The 18,009-nt window shown below is 49.3% G+C and overlaps 1 protein-coding gene across 8 annotated transcripts in view; it reads left to right on the top strand.

Annotated features, from left to right (window-relative positions):
* Positions 1–18,009, top strand: part of LOC111833063 (GRB2-associated-binding protein 1-like) — a 31,820-nt gene that overhangs the window by 12,166 nt on the left and 1,645 nt on the right. For 5 of the 8 annotated variants that reach the window (XM_023790979.2, XM_072697846.1, XM_023790997.2 and 2 more), the window contains 9 exons: positions 4,359–4,653; positions 6,864–7,074; positions 7,390–7,988; positions 10,483–10,577; positions 10,978–11,284; positions 12,655–12,744; positions 14,723–14,816; positions 15,203–15,329; positions 17,763–17,909. In XM_023790979.2, the coding sequence (XP_023646747.1) occupies positions 4,359–4,653; positions 6,864–7,074; positions 7,390–7,988; positions 10,483–10,577; positions 10,978–11,284; positions 12,655–12,744; positions 14,723–14,816; positions 15,203–15,329; positions 17,763–17,909 (1,965 nt within the window). The remainder of the gene's footprint in view (positions 1–4,358; positions 4,654–6,863; positions 7,075–7,389; positions 7,989–10,482; positions 10,578–10,977; positions 11,285–12,654; positions 12,745–14,722; positions 14,817–15,202; positions 15,330–17,762; positions 17,910–18,009) is intronic. The other 3 variants (XM_023790988.2, XM_023791015.2, XM_023791006.2) reach the window with 3 other exon arrangements.

Below are 18,009 nucleotides of genomic sequence, written 5' to 3'. Positions count from 1 at the left end.
CCGGACGCCGATGCCCGCGCCTCTCCCGCCGTAAGACGCTCTGTAGGGCCGGACGCCGATGCCCGTGCCTCTCCCGCCCTATGACACTTGGAAGATGCAGAAGCAATACCCGTCCCTCAAGTCTGAGTGATGCCAACATGCCCATCACTTGTTGTGCATGCAGGGGTCAGAGGTGATGCCGCATAACAAAGATGAATCTGTGTAATGATACAAAGAGGATCTGTTGCGATGCCCTTCCTGCCCCCCCCCCAGTCTCTGTCCCCACTGTGTCCCTTTAAAGAGGTGCATTGTGGGGCTTTCCCGGCCAGCTGGGTTACATCATCACCATGCCGGCCTGGGTGTTGATCTTCAGCCCGGGGCTGGTGCCGCTCATGCTTGGGGCCTGGAGCTCTTGGCCTAGAGCTCTTCGTAGCATGATTCCGCCTCTCTCATAAAAGAAAATACACTCTCGTTTATCTACCATTTTCTTTGAGCCAATAACATTCACCCTGAACTTAATCTGTTTCTTTTGGGATGCGTACAGTGCTTCCCCTAGATGTTTACTGCTCCAGGACAGTCGCTGACTGCTCAAATTAACAACACCAAGCAGGGCTCTCTGCATTCCTGGTGTGGTTTAATGTACGTTAGGAGTGACTTTGTCTGTTTCTTTGTTTGTGTCCTCTGGCATAATAAGCTCCTGACTTTGGATTACACTGAAGCAGAATGTGGGTCATGGGGCAGTAGGTTGAAGTGGACATCAGAGGATGACATGGCCTATGGGGGGGGTGGTTGCCATAGCGCATCATGGGTAAAAGCTGTGGAACCTGTGGAGTGACTCTTGAAGACATAGGGCAGGGTTCTTTAAATCTGGACCTCGATTCCAAATCCAGGCTTTGTTTTCAGTTCTCCCAGGTAGTTATTTTAATAATTACTGATTCTGATTGGTCAGAGGCTTCACACCTGACTGACAGGTAAAGGAAGGCTGGAAAACCAGCAGTGCTCGGACGTCAAGGACCGTGATTTGAATAACCATGACCTAGGGCTTGTGCACAGGGCCCATCAGGTGGTTCTGAGGTGCTGCTGTCATTGCTTTCTGTTTGGGAAGAGGAGCGGTTATGATGGACTTGGAGAGACACCCCCAGCTGACAGTTAAAATGTATAAAAATATATTTCCCCACCCATGTTTTCGGGGAATTTAAATACTTCTCGAACAAGTAAATTTTTGGTTGGGTGCCTGTGGGTTTGCTGATCTGGGATCAGGAGGGAAGGCCATCAAACAAGCCCTGGCCGATATTCAAGGCGGATATATTTCACAGTTACAAATGATTCAAGTGTCATTTCTGAAGATCCCAGAAAAAAATTGACACCTTCTGGGAAGGTGATGGGTACCTCTCCCAATCCGAGTGTAACTATAGCAACAGCCATCCATCTGCCGAGTCTCCTGAAGGCTCCGGCTGATCTACGGTTCCCGGTTTGTTCCCAGTCCCTGTCTGCACACTCCACACGCCACCCACGCGACCGCCCGTCTTGCGTGGGAAGCTGCGGGCGGCAAGGCCAGCTCCCCCTTTGAGACGCGTTTGGGTTGGACTGAAGCTGCTGCCAGGGTCTGAAGCTGAGCCAGATCCGTTAGCAGCCATAGCAAGGTCCGCCCCCAAACACCGGCTTTTTTATGCACTTCGCTATCGAGTGTGTTAATAAACTTGTTTCTGGGAAGTGCTCTACCCTACTGCATTTGCAGTGCATTGTGTCTGGTGATTGTTTGAAGGGTGTAATCAGGAGGTGGGCCTGGTCCTGGTGAGGTGAAGACCTGCCAGAGTATCCCTGCTTCCTGCCCTGTCTTTCCTGGGATAGGTACCTCACTCTGCGTGGGAGCTGGATTCTGCAGTGATGGATGGAGGTATGCGTGGAATATAAGACCTTTCTGTGGGCTGGCAAGGTCCCTTAGCAGTGTCATTGCCCTTATAAATTGGTGAATAACTCATTCCCCTAATGGCACCTGGATGCGGCCCAGGCTACCCCCCCCCCACATGCAGGAAAAGTGTTCTCCTGGGGTTTTTTTCTGTGATGCTGTGGCCACCGCATCCAAAAGCCCAGAAGTGGGCTTAGGTAGCCCTCTGAGGTCTCGATGTTAAGAGAGCAATGGTCGTGGCACTGTATTATTCAAAGCTTTTTACTTCTCAGTGGTCACTGCAAAGTCTCTGTGGTGTGGGCCCATGCGATGAGGAGGCCACGCCCACTTTTTACGAGTCTGTTGGGACTGGCAGCAGTGTGGAAGCAGAGCCTGTAGCCCAGGATAACCATCAGGTCTCGCCATCTGTAGGACTTCAGCAGGACTGCGATAGCAGCCTTTTCCCATAAGTCTGCTCCCTTTCCGTGATGCAGACCCGCCGCAGGCTACTTTAATTTTAATCCGCTCTGTAGAAACACAAGCCATTCTTTATTATTAGAGCTCTGAGTTTGCTGGCTTGCTGTATGTTAGGGTGATCAGTTTATCTGATGTAGACCAGTTTGTTTGCAGATTCTGCTGTGGCATCAGGAAGCTTGGAGCCTCCAAGACCTCTCAGAGGATCCTCACCATCTCCATAGAGAAGGGAAAAAAAAATCAGGTTCTTTGATTTGCAGCACTGAGATAGCATGACTGTTTAGGCAATCTTGACATGCATGTTTCTCTACACCAAACATAAGACAAAAGGGGCAGCCTTGAAACCATTATCATTAGCTGCCATCAATAAGACATTCACCATTCTTCTAGAATATCTCCTCACTTGCGTTCAGGGTTCCTGCCCACCTCTGCCCATCACCTTGCATCGCTGGTCCAGTCATTGCCCGGTCTGACGACACGTTTTGTGCTGTGGATGCGATTCCCGAGAACACACACTTTCACATGTTGCCAGTGCCCGAGTTGAACATGCTCCAAAAATGAATGAAGATAAGAAATCAGGCTCCCAGAATCCGCCCTGACACGTTCCTCCCCCTGGATATCTTCTAAAGTGCAGTCCTCAAACATTTTGTTTTTCAAAGGCTTACAGTCCCAGATTGTTTGTTTTTCCTGTCTGACTAAAGTTGTCTCTTTGGACCTGACAAATGTGGTTCAGAGGCACTTCGGGTGAGTTTAGGTAAACTTTGCAAAAAAAAAAAAAAAAAACCCAGAATGCAGTGCCAATCTGGCAGTTTTTTTCTTTTTTTTAAAGCACATAGATGATATAGGTTGGCATCCTAGTTATTGTTTATGCTATGAAACGCTCTCACTGCCGTCAAACGCTGAACTGGAATCACGGTATGTCATATTCCAAGGTTCCCAATTTTTTCGTACTACGTTGCTTCTCCCCCAAACAGCTGTCTGGCACCTCCCACTGCCATCTCCTCGGGGTGGGGGTGGGGAGTGTGGTGGGGGGGCCTCATCGGGCCGTACTCGGCATGACAGGCTTGTTTGGCTTGGCAGCCACTTGTTTGTTGTCATGATGCTTTTTTTTGGGGGAGCTTGGCTTGGCCACAAAGCCCCTGTCAATGGGGCACATAAAGAGAATTGTGTTCCATTGTTAATGCAGTTTAAACTCGGGCGGGGTCAGGAGGAAAACAGAAAATGTGAAATTTGATTTTCATTTAATTTTTTTTTTAAAGAGGAATGGTTTGCTGGGTGTGTTTTCTAGCCAGCTGACAGCTACACTCGTTTTTTTTTTTTTCCTTTTTTCATCAGTCCATCCGTCTTCCTACTGCTTATCCTGGTCGGCGTTACTGGGAGCTGATGCCAGCACATCACAGAGCATGTACTTGCACACGCTGACACAAACAGTCACACACTCTGGGCAGTTTGGAGATGCTGGTGAGCTTCGCCACGTGTCTCTGGACTGTGGGAGGAGATGGGAGCCCCCTGAGGAAAACATGCAGACACGCAGGGAATGGAGGCCAGATTCAAACCGTGAAGGTTTCAGGCAGCAGTACAGCCCCCCGCCCCCCGCAGAGTAAAAAAGGCCGGGGGGGGGGACAACATCCCCTGTGGCTATACCATAACCCCCCCTCCAACTCTGAGTGCCCTTCAAAGCAGTCCGCCCTGTCCCCTGTGGGATTAGACAGTGACTTACAGTGATCTCTCTTTGCCATTTAGCCTTTATTTATAGCGTCTTTAAGCTTTTGTCTTTAACTGTGTCAGGCTGTGCTGGACTTTCTCTTACGGTCTGGCTCACAATGGTACTGTAAACCCCTAATTATAGGTGCCTGAGAACGGCTCTGCTCTCATCTGGCGGGCGGGTGAGTCAGAGGTGTCCGTGTCACAGAGACGGCGTGCAGCGGTCGGACTGCCAAAGGTCAAATTAGAAGTAAAAGTCCTGTAAACAGGCCTCTAGAAATGCCACTCACACCCACTGTCCTGCCCCCCCCAGGCATGGAAGAAAAGGTGGTTTGTTCTTCGAAGTGGCCGCCTCACGGGGGACCCCGATGTGCTGGAGTACTACAAGAATGACCACGCCAAGAAGCCCATCCGCGTCATCGACCTGAACCTGTGCGAGCAGGTGGATGCCGGGCTGACCTTCAACAAGAAGGACCTGGAAAACAGCTTCATCTTCGACATCAAGACCATCGACCGCATCTTCTATCTGGTGGCCGATACTGAGGACGAGATGAACAAGTGGGTTAGGCGCATCTGCGACATCTGCGGGTTCAACCCGACCGACGAAGGTGAGTGTGGGGGGCAGCCGCCGGGCCGGCGTGAGGGGTGGGGGGGCAGCCGCGGGGCCGGCGTGAGGGGTGGGGGGGCAGCCGCCGGGCAGGCGTGAGGGGTGGGGGGGCAGCCGCCGGGCAGGCGTGTGGCGTGGGGGGGCAGCCACGGGGCCGGCGTGTGGGGTGGGGGGCAGCCGCGGGGCCGGCGTGAGGGGTGGGGGGCAGCTGTGGGGCCGGCGCGCAGAGTTAACTGGTCACGTCTGTCCTATAAAAATGTCCTCTTTAATTTTTGCACATAAAAATATGCTACAGGGAAAGGATGCAGTGTGTATGATTTATAAGCAAGATACTTTTTACTGACACACTGGCTGAGCACTACATTTACAGCTGTGCTCATATCTGGCTTAAGCAGCATGCAGTGTTGCGTGTGGCACCCCAGGATATACACACCTGGATGATAACTGCATCTCAGGCACAATTTCTCTGAAATTACAGACGAGACCATCCCTGTTTTCTTGTGGGTTTTGCATTCGTCTCCCTCCCTGTAGCTCGCAAGCATGAGGCAGATCCTGGCCATGCAGTGGAGAGAGCTCTCCCAGAGCACATGCAGTGGAGAGAGCTCTCCCAGAGCACATGCAGTGGAGAGAGCTCTCCCAGAGAACATGCAGTGGAGAGAGCTCTCCCAGAGCACATGCAGTGGAGAGAGCTCTCCCAGAGCACATGCAGTGGAGAGAGCTCTCCCAGAGCACATGCAGTGGAGAGAGCTCTCCCAGAGCACATGCAGTGGAGAGAGCTCTACCAGAGCACATGCAGTGGAGAGAGCTCTCCCAGAGCAGAGGCACTCAGACACTGAAAACAAGGGAAAGTCAGAAATCGAGGTCTTTTTTTAAACTGGGAAGGCAACTGGGTATCAGTTTGCATGCCTGCTCCCAGTCTGGCGGAAGGAAGCCTGCAGACGGCTGGTGACTATCTGCAAATTGTGCCTCAGAGATGCCTGGCTATTGGATTAATCCGGGAAATACCCAGTGATGAAGACGAAGCTTTCCCTAGTCCGCCTGAGGTTGTGATGCTCTGAACAGACCCCCTTGAGCGCTGTGACGCAGTCCTCATGCAGCTGGGCTCGTCAGCCATCGTCTCCCTGCGCAGATGTGACTCAGCGCTGAATAAGACGGGGTGGGCGGGCTGACCGACCCAGCGAACTGTGCGACCTTGAGAAGCGAGTGCCCTGAGAATGTGGCGAACGCTGGAGAGTCACCTCATGCCCGTGTCCTGTGTTGTGTGTCTGTGCAAGATTAGGTGGCTTTTCAAAAAAATAATAATAATAAACTTCCACTGGGTCATGGAGAGGCAGGCTTCAGCCACACGTCAGAACTGCCATATTACACAAAGAGCCTTGGCTTCTCGGTGGGGGGGGGTCAGGCTATAGGCACCCAGTTCACTCTTTGGAGGCGTCCTGAGAGGCACAGCGTCATCTTACGCACGTAGCCTTCAGCCGCCTATTTCAGATCTGCCGGTGGACAAAGGGTCCCTCAGCCCACTCCACGCCCCCACGGCCGCCTCACCTTATCTCCATGAAATGCCAAGCTGCTTCCGAAGCACCTGGGGGAATTTGCTCGTATCTCATCTGTGAAATTTCTCATGCATCTTGAACCCTTTTCGGCATCTTTCAGGGAATGTGTTTCTTTGCAGATGGTGCGAGTTTAACTGCGGGGACATAATTCCTTCCCAAGTGATGGATAGCAGGTTGACCTTCAATCGATATGTTGTGTTTGTCGAGACTGATACAGGTTCTCTTGGTATATGTATTGTTTCAGATCGATGTGCTGATACATTTCTGTGGCCCGTGCACGTTTTTTGTCCTCCATGTAGAGGAATGGGTCCTCCAGACGGTTACCAGATATGTTTTTTTTGGACGCCCAGCACAGAGCCCGAGGTCCTGTTACACATCAGCAGTGCTTTGGTCCCACCCTGCTGGCATAAACATCCACCCTACTGTTACTTGGCTAGTTTCAGGTCACATCCCACCTAAGCTCAGATGGAAAAAACTTTCCATATGAGCCTCTATGTAAAGCTTTCTCTCGGTTCCACAACTGAGTCAGTGTTCACTGGCTGTGACTCTTTGTGACAAAGTCTGAATGGATATGATGGTGGCTGATCACAGATAAGAAGGTGAGGAGGAGTCAAACCACGATGATGATTCACTTTTATATCCCTTCCATGCCCTGTAGATGGCACCAAACCCTCCCAGCCTGGAGGCCTGGGATTGGACCCTCTGCCTAATCCGGGTCTGTCAGCCACGGCGCCCTCCCCCATGAACAGTGTGCCACCCCCCTACCATCCAGTGAGCATCCGCCACCTAGAGTCCTCATCCAGCCTGGAGGAGGCTCCCGACTACCTGCTGCTGGTCAACTGTGAGAGCAAGAAGCCCACAGCGTCCAGGTGAGGCCTGGACAGGGCCTGCTTCTGCATGAGGATGCTGAGGCAGTGTGTGGGGAAAACAGGGAGCTGGGAACCAGATGACTCCTATACAGGAAGCAGTAGTTAGGAAAGAGACTGGAGTGCTTGAGGAGATGTTGCAAGGAGCTTGTTAATCTGCACAGTTCACTGTTCTTTGGCTTGCATAAATATTGTGACTGGGGTCTTGATTATTTGATTCTTTGATAGTCAAAGACATTATGTTGAAGACTCACTTCTATTGAGTCTCTGTTCTCCTCTCCCCATGTTCTTCCTCATGTTTGGTTCCCTCAAATGCAGGCTCCAGGGCTCCTCCAGGTCTACCTCTTCCGAGACGGACTGCAACGATAACCTCCCCTTGCACAGGCCCCTAGCATCGTCCTTCCCCAAACAGCCATCTTCCAATGGCTTCTTCCCCCAGCCCAGCTTCTACGACTCGCCGCCGGCCCGCGGGTCCTCCGTGACAGCGGACACCGCCTCGTACTGTCTGCCCCGCAGCTACTCGCAGGACACGGTGCTGCAGCCACGGCCAGCATATTCCATGCCTGGGCAGGACACGGACTCCCCCGCAGGCGAGCTGCATGTCCTCGGGGCGCCACCTCGCAAGACGTCAGTGGAGAGCCAGCTACGGCACATCTCCATCAGTTACGACGTCCCGTCCGCGTCCAGCTCTGCCCGTCAGGCCCACGGGGCGTTCTCCGGCCAGGTGGACGTCCCCCCTCCACGCCCCCCCAAGCCCTCGCTAGCCACCGCCTCAGAGCGCTCCCCCACGGACACGTGCTACATGCCGCGCTCGGTGTCAGAGAGTGACGGTAACTACTGCGTCCCGACCAGCACAGGGGCCAAGGCGCCGCGTAGTAACACCATTGGCACCATGGACCTTTCAGGCCTCCGGAAAGGTCAGTACCTATTTCCTCCCTGGGTTTGCAGTTCCAGAACATTCTCCAGGAGGCCTGCATGCCCCTGAGGACCCATTTGAATCCATGCGTGGTTCGGGCGTGTGTCAGGGAGATTCAGACCTAGCTCCTTCAGACATTGTTTACTGTTACGCCATGTTACTTTGAAAAGTAACTTGAGAGGTTATATACAGTTTGCTAAATTTCAGTTCAAGTTTCAGTTCAGATACAGTTGGCTGCATTTCAGGAAAATTATTTATTTGGTTATTTTGGATCCTTTGAGGGATGTCTGAATCCATTTGTGTGCTCCATTTCTCCAGCTGAAACATTTTAACAGTTGTGCTATCCTCATTTCATGATGAGCTTTCAGTGATAACAAAATGTCCGTCTGCTGCTGGTTACTGATGGTTCTGTTAGCCTGAAGAAGCATGAATGGTCTTATTAAAGATTTCCTTCCTATGTTTCAGAAGAGATCCACAAGATTGCCATTTTTAATATACCTTCTCCACCAAATTTGACCAAAATTCAAGCCTATTTCAGCATCTCATTTTTTGTTGAGTTATTATTTTGAGATTTTGAGGTTAAGTGATGCATGACGTATGGGTCGGGACCAATGTGAGAGGTGGCCAAGGAGGAAAAAGGTTGTCCTAACTCATAATTATTCAGAGGCATGTTTTGGCCATGACAAGCAATAAACCAATCAGAATGGTGCGTCACCGCACCTTTAAAGGCAGCATGATCTAATGCGGATTGCTATTACAATGGCACGTTTGCCCAGCAAGCCAGATTTCGGCCGAGGAAGCGGATGTGCTCTTACGCGACGTAAAAATGCACAAGCACATAATTTACGGGAGCAGCACTGTTCCACTGAAGCCTTTCGAGGTGAAGCAGGCGTGGGATGAGGCAGCAGCGAGTGTTTCCTCCTTTTCTGGCATCACCAGATCATCTGCTCAGTGCTGAAAGCCGTATAATGATGTCAGAAGGCGGGGAAAGCAGAAGCTCGCTGCTGAACGAGAGCAGCGGCTGGGAGGGGACTAATTATGCTTGTTTTTTTTATTTTAATTTTGGGCCTGCAGTTCACATAATATAAATAAAAGTGCTGTGTTTTTCAGACAAAGTACAACCTACAGTTTTTAAGGTGTTTGAGCATGTTCAAATAAAAGGCAACAGGGCTGTTATTTTCTACCCTCACAATTTAGATTCCTTACCAGGCTATAGACGATTCAGCTCTTCTGCCAGCTGACCCCCCCTTGCCCGCGCTGCAGCTGGCATGCATTCCTTTGTTGGCATCGGCACATGCCATTCAGTATTACACCTTCTGAAGTCCTCTAATGTGTCCTCATTTATGTCCAACAGACATCCATCACGCATGGCAATGTTACACAATGCCACATGCCACAAAGAATGCTGCGACTTTCTGAGGGTTGTATTGTAATGTTCCACCTGACTTATCTAAATGTCAGAAATGCATTTTCAGTAATCGAAATGTCCTTTCAATTACAGTACATGCTTAATTCTGATAATGAACGATTTTTTTTAATGATACGGTTTGTTCTTTACCTAATATATAGTTTTTCTTTTGGCATTTCATTAAACAGTATGATTACGTGAAAGGACCAGATGCACTCTATAATAAAATGTACATAAATAAAACAAAATAAAAAACCATTAGTGCACCTCAAGGGTGTAACCTGTGTTTGTAACGAGCGCCGTGCACTTGCACGTTTCTAAAGCGCGTCACTTAAATACCATTTAACAATGCGGCACATACTGTTTACGTGGTTTTTGCTGGTCAGAAGCCAATGTCATTTTGCTGCCTTAAAACATAAACGTGCTGACAATGCGCCCGGCCGCGCCTCATTAAAAATACCCAATCTTGTGAACGGAAAGCGGGCGCAAAATCATTTGCTATTTTGACGACACGCACGCATGGTGTAAAAACGAGCGATTCGCTGATATGAAACTAGCAAAACCACTTTGCGTCGCACTTTGTGCAGGTGGAAAATGGAGCCCACGGTGTTTGACTGGGAAGTAAAACTGTCACCTTAACTGGAACATAATGAGATCGTAGCTGAACTAAAGCAGAAATGTAATCTCATGAAGTTTCAATCCAATGGACAAAGCATAGCTCTCCACTTCCTTACACCCTCTACCCTGAAAAACTCTGGACACTTTAATTTGCTGTTTTTCCGACGAGCTGCAAAAAGTGCTCCCCATTACTGGGAAGCTTGCAGAAAAGGTCTCATCTCCTAATTGCGCTGATTGCTGATATCCCATCACGCCGAGGGTTGTCAGTTGCTGCTGTGATTGGCTGGTTATCGGTACCAAACATTGCAAGCATCATGGTAGCTGTTTCCTAATCACCGCCACCCCGATTACAATGTGATTTTAACCTGTGTGCAGCTTTTTTTTGATGGATCAAAGAGTGCAGAAGGTTACAGTCAGACGATGGTATTCTGTATTCCTATGACTGTTGTGGAATTTCTCTGCCCTGCAGATTTCGGATCTCAGGACTGCTACGACGTCCCGCGCCCTGTCAGCACAGACAGAAGCAGCTCATTTGAGTTCAATGATAATTTCGGCAACTATTTAGTAAGTCGACACTGGCAATGCCGTCAAATCACGTGGCTTTTCCAAGTCCGCTGACCGTCTGATGACAAATCAGAGCTATTCGATGTGTCAAGTCGCACCTCCAATCCTAGCTTAGTGAAACCAGAAGCCATTATAATCAATTAATCCAGCTGTTAAATATAAACATGGCAGATGGAAAGCTTGATGTAGGCAGATTTCAGAAGGCTTGCGCTTTCCAATTGTCTCATGATTAGCCAGGCCCACGAACATTCAGAGTTTAGTGGAAATGCACCCTGGGAAAAATTATTAACTGACGAACAGGTGACTGGAATCCTCTAAAATGTTATGATTTTTTTTCAGGGATTGGGAGTTAGTGACTTTGTGGGATGTGTAACAGAGCACTGTACTTACCCATCCACAGAGAAACAAGGGCATGATTCCGGTGGGACCCACGGCTGGATCCACCGAAGAGATGGATGAGAATTACGTGCAGATGAGCAACTCGCCACGCCACGGGCGATCGGGGAGTCTGTCCGAAGGGACGCAGGAGCCCAACTACGTGCCCATGACACCCGGAAGCGTGGAGTTCTCCTCGCTGGGCAAGCAGGTCCCCCCGCCAGCACACATGGGATTCCGCTACAGCCCCAAGACCCCACCGCGGAGGGCCGCCCCCGTCGGCGAATGCCAGCCTCCTCCCATTGACCGCAACCTCAAACCTGACCGCAAAGGTAAGTCTGCTTGGAAGGTGTGTGCACACACGTGCATGTGTGAACAGGTAGCGGTGCGTGCGTGTGTGAGTGAGTGAGTGAGTGCACGTTTTTGGGATGTAATTCAGACTGATGTATATACTGTATGTATATATACACTAAACGTACCTGCCCATGTTTATAAAATGATCCTACAGTTACCTATACATACACGCATTCACACAAGCATATTAGCATCTGTCTGGAATCTTTATCTTTTCCCAGTACGACTCCCACTTCGAGCATATTTGTTCCCTGTTTGGCACCTTTGACAAACATCCTGAGGTCGTTTTGACACGTGGCCCTTTCTGTGCGTGACAGCATGTGACCTCCCTGTACAAGGGGACTTTTGTACACGGCCTCTCTGGTCCTGTGGGCTGGCTGGACACGTCCCCGCGCCACCAGTGACCGGGGTCTGGGGCGGTCACCTCTGTCCCCTCTGTCACCCGCTTGAAAGAGTCTTTTGAGAGCACACTGCAAGTCACGCTGGATGTTTCTGCCTAACAGGGGAATTTCCACACAAAAACTAAAAACAACTCCAAGGTACTGAGATGAGAACACAGGGCAGAGGGAGGGAGGATTGTGTAAAGTATACGGCCATGTCTTCCCCCCCCCCCAATGTTACTGCAATGGACACATATTATTCTGGGTTTTTAAATTAAAATTATGGTAATATTCCTCATTCACCTGGATTTGTGCTCTCGTGTAAGATTTTTTCATGCCAGATCAATTCATAAACCTGGGCAGGTACAAATGGGCTACTGGTGTCTGTCCTGTAATGCCCATATTATGGGCTACAGCTGCTGCACGGCGACCTCAGGGCAGCTTGCACTGGCTGTCCTGTCCGCCATCTTGCCACTCAGGATGTGGGTGTGGCCTGCACTGGCTTCGTTTGGATGTTTGTCTGCAGTGGCACTGGCTGCCGCCTGACCGAGGACAAGCTGTCATGAATCGTCCCGTCTCATCCTGCTGCTCCATAAATATTTGTTGAAGCACTTCGTGTCTGAGACCCAACAGCAGGTGGCGCTTCGCCCTGCTGTTCTCTGAGGGCTGCTTGGCTTCTGCTGCTGTCTCTGGGCCGGGACTGCCGTGGTGCGGTGCTGGGTGTGGCTCAGTCTGTCCTGCCACAGAGCGTGTCCATGCTGTGCTGCATCGTTTCACAGCCTGTTCTTTGGTGTGCCATGCAGTCAGGAGCCTTGGCGAGGTTCCCTGTCGCATGGGTCAAGCCGCATGCCGCACGCTTTGTGTTCTGTCTGTGTGGGGTCGGGTGGGGGGGGGGGGGGGTATAGGACACTATGCTGTGTTTTCCCCCGCCCACAAACACTGTAACAACATCTTCTCTCGCCAATCAGGTCAGAGTCCTAAAATATTAAGAGCTAAACCATTTGGTTTAGAGCGAACTGATTCACAAACCGTAGGCGAATTCCGAAGACGACTGAAGGGTACGTACTCCTCAGAGGTCCTCGATTTACCTTGCAGGGGTTAGGCAGCCTAACACTCCCAAGACACTCTACCTTTGCCCTCTGGGAGTCTGTTTCTTTACCTGCAATCTCCTGCGCCCAGTGTATCTGCTGTGTAATGTGATGGCAGTCTTCGGGCTTCATTTATTGTAAGTTTATATCCTGTTTTAAGTGAAGGTTCTGCATCTTTAAGGCTGGAACAGACCACGGTGTCCCTCTCCACCCAGGAATCAGATCATACCTGATGTACCTGCAGCTGATTTCTCCCAGTTAGCAAACTAACTCCACTTCTGAACTTACAAATGTGTCAGCAGCGACCTGGAAGCCCAGGTTTCATGTTGATGTACTTCGGGGCTCTTAAAGGTGCCTCTGAATGAACCTATGAACCTACCTGTGACGTTGGCTCTGATTTATGTACGGCTGTGACGTGCTCGGGAAGCATTCGTCTTCCAAGACATTTTGAGTGCAAAGTCGCAGTGCTACAAACATTTAATCACGACTTACCTCCTCAGCAGAGGGTCTCATGTGAAAACAGGCATTCACGTAGCTGTAATATATTTTTGTTAATATGATAAACCAAAATGAAACCAGATGGATGGACTAAATCTCGGTGAGTTCTTGGGGATCTCATGGCTCTGGTGGACCCATTTTTCTGATTGTGGTGTTTGGTCTCAGAGGGCTTATGATTAGGGTCATGATGCATTTTTGTTCAGTTCTCTGAGGTGGGAGGCTGATCTAATGGACCTTCACACTCAGAGCTGCACGCTGGCATGATTCGCCAGTTTATTGTGAGTGAGCAGTGCCTTCTCAATACTTTCCTACATCCCATAATGTCTTCTGGATGGCCCAAGTTAGAGGCCACAAGTGGGATTGCTGAGGTATGGACATGTACACCGTTTGGTCTTGGAGAGTGTCAAAAGTACACGGCACTGAATTTATTATTTATCCGTGTTGGAGGCCAAAGATGGATGTTTGACTGTCCGTCTTGTCAGTATTTTGGAATCATTTTGAGAAGCCTCATCCTGGCCTGTTGTTAGACTCTCCTAGTGACCTGCCTAGAATGTCCTCCACTGTTCGTCAAAGCAGGGGGCAGCGGTGAGCGAGATGAGGGCTTCAGCTGTTTTTATAAACGTTTGGATGTGATGTCTCCTGGCCTTTTAAACTCTATATCAGTGGTAATCATTAAACAGATTGATTACTCTAAGGTAATTCCTTGGTGTCATTTTCCTGGCATAACCTTAAGGTGAGAACATTGTTCCATTTATTGTGTCCTAAGTCAGCAAGGCAAAGCCGTTAGGCTGCTGAATGCGGACAATGGATGCCCATGTTATCAGGGCTGTTAGGGATAGGTTCTGTGCTCAGGTGAGCAGGAAGTTTAGCCTGATCTGTTAATCCCGGCACAGTGCAAGGTGCCCTGATGAGGGGACACCCATCTGTGTCGGGTGTAGCCATGTAGTGTAGGCGGTGTGCGTCCCTAGTCAATCCGCTGCGGATGGTGTTTCCTCGCCAGGTGGGGGACAGCGCGAGTTTTGCATGCTGTCGTTACCGGACTTCTGTAAGCGGCAGCTGCAAAATGACGTCCCGCAGGCATGAGATGGAGATGGAGAAGGTGGCCAAGCTCTGCATCGCTTTCTATCGAGTTACTGATGCTCACCTCCCCCTCCGTGGGGCTGACCTGGTCGTCGTGTCCCAGCCACTGGATGAGGGGGCTCAGGTTACAGGGGGAGGGGGGGGGCTCTCCTTCCAGCAGACATACACGTCTGCTTGCTGTATTGTTTTGCTTTTCCCCTCTTGCTTTCACAGCATTTCACCCCCAAGAGTGAGAAAGTCAGGGCTTTAAAGGTCCACACAGCGCTCTTCAGTCATACGCCCGCTCTGACCGTGTGCACTGTCTGTCACAGCAGAACGCATGCAAAGCTGATTTGTAGTAATGGAACCCATCGCTTCCCATCCCCCCCAGTTAAACCAGCCCCTCTGGAGATCAAGCCCCTGCCGGAGTGGGAAGAGCTGCCGGCCCCTGTGCGTTCCCCAGTGACCCGCTCCTTTGCTCGGGAGTAAGTATCCTGTGCCTGTCCTCATCTGCGGCACATACGGCCTCCCTCATGGCTTTGTCGTCATGGCGTCCTCGAGGACGGGCTAGCCGCAGCTACACACCGACAATAACAACAATTAACAGACTGCCATTAACGTAACTCACTGTAAAGTAGCCATCACAGAAGAGGAACACTGTTTCAGGGAAAGTTTCTCCAAACGTGATGATATTGCGTGCAGGACACTCCTGTGTAAATAACACTCCTTCAGTAACAGGAAGTGTCGTCCATCGTGTGCGCTCTGTTTTCTTCTGTGCTGAGAGATTTTGTGTTCTTCACTGCCCTCTGTTGGCAGGACCTCGGTATTGCGTGTATTTGTCCATGTGCTTAAACATTGTCCTTATAATCAGTCACCCCAGGTTCCCTATGCCTCCGAGACCTGAATCAGTACAAAGCATCACCTCCAGCACCGACTCCGATGACTACGATGAGAATTACGTGGCCATGACCACCTCCAACACAACAGCAGATGAATCAGTACGTAAACCCTGTTCCGTGTCTCTGTGAGTCTCTTGGAACTTTTTCTCTTCCAACAGGTTCTTCCTGTTGGTCCCTTCTGTGTCCTTTATGGGCTCTAATTCTTTTCTGTGGCAGCATCTGTGCAGTTTGTACTTGAACAGCCTAAGGTTCATTTTTCCTCGTGGAAAGTTAAGTAGAGCTTCTCACTGCGGCCAGGGAAGCTGTTATTAATTCTGGAGATTAATCCAGCAGCACACTCACCATGTCCACGGGTCAAGAGGAAACTGGGATATTACCAGTGGGAATAAACATTTGATCTTCAAGCTTGAGAGAAAATGAGAATATGGGACAGCAAAGATTTATAGTTTGTTTTTAGCAGGTTTTATCTGAACTGCATGTACCCGTTGTCGTGCAAAGTCTGACTGAATGTCAGGCACCAGTGCTGAGGTGACAGTCGCTGCAGGTTGACCAGACAGAACAATGCGGCAGTTGTTTATTCCAACCCTTCTTTACTGTGCAAGAACTGTGTGTGTATGTGTGTGGTTGTGAAATTAAATACATTTATACTGCAGTATAAATATTATCAAACGACACTACATCCAGAGATTAAATGTCTCAGTAAAACAACAAATTTACAGATAACTGTAATAACGTCAGTGGCAAAACCGGAATATTCCTTGCATTACTAATACTGGCCTCAAGAGGGCCGAATCGCCAAAGGGGTCCGGACCTCAAATAATTAATACCTTAAACACTAAAATGAACTGAAGGTTTTGTCAAATAGGCAATAAATTCCATTCATATTGATAAACTTTTTTACAGGGGGCTTTATATAACATGTTAGCAAAAGCTGAACATAATACTTATAACTGTGTGTCTCTGTATGTGTGTGTTTACTAGGTGTAAATATATAATTAATTTAATAGAGAGACAGGCAGACAGAAAAAGAGCATGAGCATATTGAAGCATATTACGATTAAGGTACGGACACGTTTCCATCGCACGTAATTATGTAAATGTATAAATTTCACTTACCGTTGGCTGTTCACACCCTGCCTCACAAGGGCTGCCAGCCCTCACACGTCTGGCATGACACGCTTTCAGGCGCTCACGCAAGAAATCTTACGGCAAAACTATATTCCCTTTTAAACCTAAAATTAGCTACATTAAAAGCACTGGGGTAGTTTGCAAATCCTATTTACAAGGTAATGAAACTCTTACATACGTGTAAATGGGTGTGCAGATTCTCACAGTCACGCCAGCCAGTTGACTGAAGATGGTGACACTGCAAGACAAGATTATTACAAACTGCACATTGACCCCAGTAACAAGCTGAATAGACTTAAATCTTATGCTGAACTTTCAAGGGCCAAAACTGGCAGGCATAAATGAACACAACCGCTGACTGACGGCAGGGTTAACCAATAACATGCCGAATAACAGCGAATCCGGGTGGGTAGCCTAGCAGAACAACTAATATGAATTATGTTGTAATCAATACAACAGAAGTAGAATATTCACTCTACAGCCCTTTTTAACACCTGTCTGTGAAAGTATTTGTTTATTTTTTACAGTGTTTCATGTTTAGCTCTTTACTCAGATGAACCACAGCTGCTCCTAGGACTTAATCCAGTGACCTTCTGGTTACATGGTATGATGGTCAAACCCCTTTACGCCACAAGGTTCTGAATGTTCAGTGCCAGTGTGTTAAAGTTTAAACCTGAACCGCCTGGGGTGTGGCACCGATCCAGGTCGGCTAACATGCTGGGGCTTAACTGGTTCCTGATTGCTCAGTTATCCCACTGGGTTCATATCTGGGAGATGTCTAGAATCTCTAAATTTAATGACAGATGGCGGTGCCCCTGCATACCTTATGGTGACCTCTCATACTAGCCCCTTGCCCAGCATCTCATCTCTGTCTCCACCCAGCCACCTTGGATGTCCTGAATCTCTCTCTCTCTCCTTTCTTTTGCTTGGAGAGATAGCAGTGCTCCTCCAGCTTTCAAGGAGGCTGATCTCCTTCTTCAGCTTCTCCCGCTTTGTCACCCGTTTTCTTTCTGTCTCTCTATAATTACACCCCGAAGCACGGCAGTAATGTCAGTTGTCCAGGACTCGCTTTTCCCTGCCTTCCTCTCTAAATTTTGCCCATTTTTTTCCTGGAAAAATGTTAAAGATTCCAGGATTTTGTCTGTGCTATTTCAGGTTTTTCTCTTTTAATACATTAGGAATGTACAGTAAGGTTTTTCTCGCACTATGACATTTCTATAAAAGCACACACATCACATAAATGGAGAAAGCTGTTATCTCTTAATTTCCCTCCATTACCTTCACACGAGCTTTCATGCAAAGTGTCAGTTATGACATCCCTTCACATCGGGCGGCCAGCAGACCACTCTGGATGTCCGTTAATGCTGACAGCTAACGCTTCTTACCACGCCCCGCCCCTTTCAGCTCGCCTCTTCCTCGCAGAGCCTGAAGGTCGGTGCTCAGATGAACGCAGATGGGGGTGGCAGCCCGATGGTGAAGCCTAAAAGGGACAGACAGGTGGAATATCTCGACCTGGACTTGGACCCAGGAAAATCAACTCCGCCGCGAAAGGTATGTCAGGAGTTTGCCCAAAAAGATTACTTTTGAAGGAGGTGATCCTATGCAGTGCTAGAATGGGGTACAGGAGACCATCTGCGGTGTCTGAAGCATC

Source organism: Paramormyrops kingsleyae, chromosome 12 (genome assembly GCF_048594095.1).
Source record: "Paramormyrops kingsleyae isolate MSU_618 chromosome 12, PKINGS_0.4, whole genome shotgun sequence".
In the NCBI taxonomy this organism is placed as follows: domain Eukaryota; kingdom Metazoa; phylum Chordata; class Actinopteri; order Osteoglossiformes; family Mormyridae; genus Paramormyrops; species Paramormyrops kingsleyae.
Note: the sequence above shows the minus strand (reverse complement) of the source record. Positions and strands in the feature narration are given on the sequence as shown.